At 36.3% G+C, this 6,663-nt stretch overlaps 1 protein-coding gene across 1 annotated transcript; it reads left to right on the top strand.

Moving 5' to 3' along the window:
- Positions 1-3,450: 3,450 nt before the first annotated feature.
- LOC127107679 (uncharacterized) lies at positions 3,451-6,655 on the top strand. The gene is made up of 5 exons (XM_051044993.1): positions 3,451-3,776; positions 3,875-4,270; positions 5,493-5,907; positions 6,024-6,226; positions 6,333-6,655. The coding sequence occupies exons 1-4, from the start codon at positions 3,584-3,586 to the stop codon at positions 6,223-6,225; spliced, it is 1,206 nt and encodes a 401-aa protein (XP_050900950.1). The 5' UTR covers positions 3,451-3,583; the 3' UTR covers position 6,226; positions 6,333-6,655.
- The last annotated feature ends 8 nt before the right edge of the window (positions 6,656-6,663 follow it).

Genomic DNA, 6,663 nt, shown 5'->3' with positions numbered 1-6,663 from the left:
ATTCTGTTATTTCTGTTAGATCCAAAAAAGTGATTGTGAATTATGATTGTGAGAGTGATTGTGAGAGTAATTGTGAGAGAGTAATGAATTGTGATTTTGCAGAGAGAGATTTTTCTGTTAGTTCAAAAAGTGATTCTGCAGAAAAATGGTTTTTTTGCCAATTGTGATTTTTGCAGCAAAAGCAATTATGAGAATTGTGCTTAGTGTGATTAGAGAGAGCCAAAATTCTGTTATAATTAAGTATTTATATGGAAACACTAATCCAAGTTCTAAATCTCAATTAATAATAAAAAAATGGTGATTAGCATAAGTGAGCTTGTATGTGCAATTGGCCTCTTTTGCTCTTTCTCTAAACCAGTCAAGATATCAGCCCAAGTTTGGTTCTCACAAGTCCAAAATGCCATATGCAATGTGTAGAAATCATTTTCACTTCAATTGGCCAAGTATCTTGCAATTTCACTATGTGGTAGAAAAAAGTCCAATTTGCATTTCCATTTTTCGTGCCAAAACTCAAATTATGAGGCCTAGCCATGAAATGAGGATTCAAACACACTCTAAATGTCATTCCTGAGGTGTTACAAAAGGTCCCATTCCAAAATTCCAAATATTTTGACATTTGGACGATTTTGCCCCTGGTCCAATTCAGCTGTCCAGTTGAAAAGTGACTTTTTGCCTTGGCCATTTTTGGAAAAATCCAATGATGCACACTGGAAGTACATGTCAAATGGAGTCTGTGCATATAAAGAACTTGCAATTCGGACAAAGTATGTGGTAGTTATGGCCTCCTGATTACGGGTCCTTTCTGAAATTCACTGAGCCATATCTTGCAAACCGTACATTGGATTTTCAAGTTCTTGGACTTTTTGGAAAGGTGAGAGCAAGATCTACAACTGTCATGTTGAACAATTTTTCATTTGAAGCTTCCTTGGACTTCTGTTTTTGAGGTCAAAACTTTCCATTTTGGGCAGCTGAGATTGCAGGTCCACTGCTATTTTTGGAAACTTTCTGTCTGAGCTCAATTCCTTCAACCTTGGTCTTTGATATGTCAAATGAGACTTGTATGGACATGAATAAGGCCTTTCAAACCATTTCCCACTTTCCAATCCATAGAATCGGGCACAGTTGACCACAGTTGACTTTCTAGGGTTTCTGGTTGACTGAACAATGAATGGTGACTTCTGAGCATCCAATCTTTGGCCCAACCACTTCAAAATGATCCTTGGACCATATGAGCTTGAAAAATCAACCCCAAGGCTTTGTCTCAATAAAAATGGCACTTGCTTGCTTGACTGACTGATTCTCCTGATCAGTTTGTCCTGATTCATCAACTGAGCTTGCACTCGGGCATATGGACAATGCAATGTTATGCAATGGACATTGTTAATGCTATGACCTAGTATGAAATGAATGTACACAATGGTAGGGTGCAAATTTGAGGTGCTACACCGCTGAATAAACTCGATGTTATCCTTAGAATAATCTGGTTGAATTTCAACCATTTTCATATCAACTGTTTTGACAAGTCGGTGTTATTTCCAGAATTTGATGCAAATGATGAGTTGTTTATGTCTACTAAGAAAGTGGATAAGTTCTTGAAGGATGAGGATGCGGTGTTATGATATTAGCTTCTACGAAGGCTAAAAACAAAGCTGTGATTGGTGAATTATCCGCAATATGCATTTTTCCATAAGTGTTTCCAGATGATATGAGTGATTTGCCGCTGGAGTGTGAGGTTGAGTTTGTCATGGACTTAGTACTTGGTACTAGTCCTGTGTCGATGACTCCTAATAGAATGTTTGCTTTAGAGTTGGGTGAGCTGAAGAAACAATTGAAAGAATTTCTTGATAAAAAATTTGTTCGAACGAGTGTTTCGCCACGGGGAGCGTCGGTGTTGCTAGTCAAGTGGAAAGACGGTAGCATGAGGTTGTGTGTTAATTATTGACAACTGAATAAAGTGAGAATCAAGAACAAGTATGGGTTTGCATTGTTGCCTTTAAATATGAAAATGTTGCATGCACGATGACAAACCTGTAATCGTCTCCACCCGTTCAATGGTTTTCCACTTCCAAATCTTCTTCCTATGGTTGATGCTAAACAATTTTTTTTCTTCCGCAGATTTATTGTATGATATGTTTGTGATTTTTTTTATCCAACAGAGATGGTTTGATGTTGTTGCTCTACAATACTTGTAATTACAAACAATAGATCATTATTTTTATGAAAGAAAACAAAACAATCAAATAGAAGAAAAAGAAAACAACATAGGTTCGTGGTAGGTGGTGATCAACGATGGCTAGGTTGCAAAGTGACAGACCAACATCGGCGCATATTGAAAATGTCGACGACATGAGCATGACAATGTGATGGTGTTGTGTGACTTGTCTTTAAATTTCCTAGGTACAAGTGTTGTCATGTTGTACCAAACATGTTTTTTTTAATAAAGAAATATAATAGATACGTGGAATTACTTAGAGCATATTATTGATAAAAAAAGAAAAGATTAGTGGAAAGACATCGTGCCTTTACCGCCTTAAAAGCATCCAATTTTGATTCAAAAACCTAGGGTCACATGTCAATGAAATCTTGCGAAATATTTCAATTATAAGACTAACATATAATGCACATATTTTCTAGGATACCCACGATAGCCGCCAAACCTCTTCCAATTCTCCAAGCAACGACCTAGGTGTAGGAAACCTAACTCAATTCTTTAAAAGGGTTCTTGCTATCATGCCACAAGACTCCTTAGAGACAATTGATATGGCCGTCCAAAGGTCTAATGAGAGGAAACCCACATATGATCCAAATGTAAAATGCTCAAAATAACTCTCATACATAAATGATTGAAAGTGAAGAAAAATGTATGATTCGAACTTCATTCATACAATACTCATTAATCTCTTATATACTTGACCTAAAGTATTAGTTTTGCTATCAGTTTCTCTCCACGGTATCAAAAGCTCAAATTCATTGTAGCAAAACGCTATCTCATTGTTTCACTGATAATATGTAGTTCTAAATCAAAATAATAAAAATCTGTTGTTACAATGTTGTATTTCTTCAACAATACCAATTTAGCGAAACATGTGTTTCTTTTATTTATGTTGAGCAGAGTAATAATAATTTTTAGGGTTTAATATGTTTGTGCTACTTCTAAATATCTCAAATTTCGTTTTTAGTCCCTCAAAATATTTTCTTTAAATAATGATCCTCTTAAATTTTTTCATCTACACTTTTGGTTCTTCCTACAACTTAGCGACAATTTTTTCAATCTAGAGACAAAATTAACGACTGAATTAACGATAATAATGACAGTTTTAGTATTAAAAATTAAAAACATAAATGTAAAATTTTAGAAAAATCTCCTTTAAAAAAAATTTAAAATAAAATTTAAAATATTAAAAACACCACCAACATATTTAATCCTAATTTTTATTGTTATTTAATTTTATTTACATGTTAAAATTTTTAGAGCTTAACCGAGAAAATGGTAATAATCAAAAGTTAACACGAAACCAAGAAACGAAGCGAGGGAGCACAGCTTGAAACTCGGAACCCTAGAACCAGAGAGAGTGAAGAAACCATGAGACGAACTCTGCTTCGAAATGCTTCTCTCTTCACTCGCAATCTTCTTCACCACCACTCTTCCTCCACCGTCCCACTCGCCGTTTCATCTCACTCCCGATTCAGACTCTTCTCCTCCGATGAAAAACCCTCTCCAGTTCCCTCCATCAAAGACACCGCCCCCGTCGAAATTGAAGACGTCGACAACAAAGGTTTCTCTTCATTTCAATTATCACACACAATGCGAATTTTGAATTTGAATCTGATAATTATTGTTGTTGTTGTTGTTGTTGTTGTTGTTTTGTTTCAGAGCTGAAGTCGCGGATTGATAAATACCTAAAAGGCGACGAGCAGATGCTTCCTTCGATCATGGAGGCGATTATGCAGAGGAAGTTATCAGGGAAGCACGAAGATACTGATGATGAGTTGATGGAAGAACTCAGCATGGAACCTATTGATGATGTGGATGATAAGGATTTTGAATCTGATTTTGAGGATTTACATGAAACTGATGAGGAGATTGATGATTTGTATAATGCTAGAGATATTGTCATGAAGAGAATGGTTAAAGATCAGTACTTTAATATGGATGACAAGAAATGGGATGACATTGTTGAAGATGGTGTTAAGCATGGTTTTCTTATGGATACTAAGGAGTGTGAGGAGATTCTTGAAGATATGCTTAGCTGGGACAAACTTCTACCAGGTATATATACTACACACATATCACAATCCAATTTTCATATCTTTAAGTTATACTTTACATTACTTTGTTAGTTATTTGTATTTGTATACATCAACAACAAGGCTTATCCCACTAAGCGGGTTCGGCTAATGAATGTCATAGAGATTTGACTAAGTTTTACATTGGGCGTCTTAAACACAAACCTATCCTTTTATGTGGACATGTGACTTAGGTGTTTTGGACATGTAGATTTTGTGGTAAGGAGAGTAGATCAAATGGAGAGTAGTCAAACAACTAGGGGTAGAGGAAGATCTAGAAAAACTACAAGATAAGTTATTAAGAAAGATCTCGAGATTAACGATTTGGATAGAAGCAGGGACGCAGGGTCCTAGATAGAACATTACGGAGAAAGTTGATCCATGTAGCCCATGTAGTGGGATAAGGCTTGGTTGTTGTTGTATGTGACCTGCTATGCACAGCAAGGCTAGCATAGGTAGGATTGTATATCTTTGAAAATTTGGTTCTGGTTGGTTTTACTGACTTTGAAGGTTAAATGAATTTGGGAAAATATATGTATGGTGCATTTGGGTATTTAGAATAATCAAGTGTTTATCAAATAAGAGAGAAATTGTGCTTGAACTGTCTTCATATAAGTTGTAAGCTGTCCGCGTTAGCTTATTTTGGGAGATTATTGAAACATCATAAGATATTTTTGTAACATGTGAATTCTCCCAGACACTTATGATAGTACTTATGCCATGAGGTAAACTCAAGTAAAGGCCTTCCAAGCGCACTCATAATCTCCATAGTTGGTTTGTCATCCATTGCTATGCTATTGCTAGGTAGCGTATTAAATTTGTGTGATTGGATTATTATTGATTGATATTCTATGTTGTGGTGCAGTAGTGTAGAAATTGTTCATTATTGGTTAGAGGAGAATCTGAGGGAATAGGGGTTTTTCTTTTAATCTGTGGCACTGGTTGTAGGAAATAGCCATTTTTGAAAGAATATTCCTGATTATAGATTGGCTATCAGTCTGCTTTTTTTGGAATCCATTCAATTTCAATGTGCAAGGCTGGTTGTTAAGGGTTTGATACTCGTGCTTGACATTTATTGCATGTTTAGGCCTCAACATAAAATTTGTGTTTTATTGGTATGATGATTGAATTGAATTCTAGTGATCATCACCTTGCAGTTTGAGTACTCCTTTTGATTAGTTTCTTTGTTTTGGTATCTTATTTAGATGAGATAAAACAGAAGGTGGAAACAAAATTTAATGAGCTCGGGGAAATGTGTGAAAGAGGGGAACTTGAACCTGAAGCTGCTTATGAACAGTTTAAGAAGTTTGAGGATGAGCTTGTGATGGAATATATGAAGACGGCGGAAAAAGAAGCGGCCATGCAGTCTGTTGATACTTCTGTGCCAGACAAGAAGAAGGATTCCGATGATCCACCTGGTGAAGGCCCAATTCTCCGGTGGCAAACTCGAGTAGTATTTGCCCCTGGTGGTGATGCATGGCATCCCAAAAACAGGAAAGTGAAACTATCTGTAACGGTGAAGGAGCTTGGACTTTCAAAATACCAATTTCGCCGTCTTAGAGAATTAGTTGGAAAGCGTTATCATCCCGGGAAAGATGAGCTCACAATTACTAGTGAGAGGTAATTGCAATATAAACAAAAGCTGTCTTATGCATTATTCAATTTTATAAAACTTGATCGGAAAACCTTGAGGTAGCCACATCTGTATTTAATCTTTTCTTCTCCATATTTTGAAGGTTTGAGCATCGTGAAGAAAACAGAAAGGACTGCTTGAGGACTCTTCTCTCACTCATTGAAGAAGCCGGCAAAGCTAATAAATTAGTAGATGATGCTCGAACTTCATATGTGAAAGAGAGACTTCGAGGCAATCCAGCTTTCATGGAGAGGCTGCATGCTAAGTCCCTGAGATTAAGAGAATCCAATCAAGTTCCTGCTTGAGGTTTTCATGATTGATGCAGGAGTTTTATAACATTTCAACTGCCAAAATTCATTATTGCTCCCCAGATTTTTGTTTTCTTTTATGATTTTTATCTTTATCTTTTTAGTTGCAATCTGGATTCTAGTTTCAGAAACAACTCTGCATACTGGGGCAAGGCTGCGAAGATCTGATCCTCACCCCCAAAATCTCAGGAGGCTCACAAATGGCCCAATATTTAGTCATATCTTTCGTGTTTAGTGTTAGCGTTGCTGATGTTGTTTTTACCTTTAACCGGTGGTTTATGCTGGCTGACTTTTAGACATGCTTTGGAGAGTTACTTGTCTTTTTTGCCAATAATATCATTTAATGTACATAAGTGATTTTCACTGCAGTGCTGATTACTGACAGTTAAAAGATAGTAAATCATTGAGCACATGTTTGGCTGATCAATTTGGTTA

Source organism: Lathyrus oleraceus, chromosome 7, assembly GCF_024323335.1.
Source record: "Lathyrus oleraceus cultivar Zhongwan6 chromosome 7, CAAS_Psat_ZW6_1.0, whole genome shotgun sequence".
In the NCBI taxonomy this organism is placed as follows: domain Eukaryota; kingdom Viridiplantae; phylum Streptophyta; class Magnoliopsida; order Fabales; family Fabaceae; genus Lathyrus; species Lathyrus oleraceus.
The sequence above is the reverse complement of the archived record's forward strand: the minus strand, read 5'-3'. Positions and strand labels throughout refer to the sequence as shown.

Coding starts and splice junctions, on each gene's coding strand:
- LOC127107679 (XM_051044993.1), top strand. CDS start 3,584: ATGAGACGAACTCTGCTTCGAAATGCTTCTCTCTTCACTCGCAATCTT. Junction 4,271..5,492: donor CTGGGACAAACTTCTACCAG/GTATATATACTA, acceptor TATCTTATTTAG/ATGAGATAAAACAGAAGGTG. Junction 5,908..6,023: donor CTCACAATTACTAGTGAGAG/GTAATTGCAATA, acceptor CATATTTTGAAG/GTTTGAGCATCGTGAAGAAA.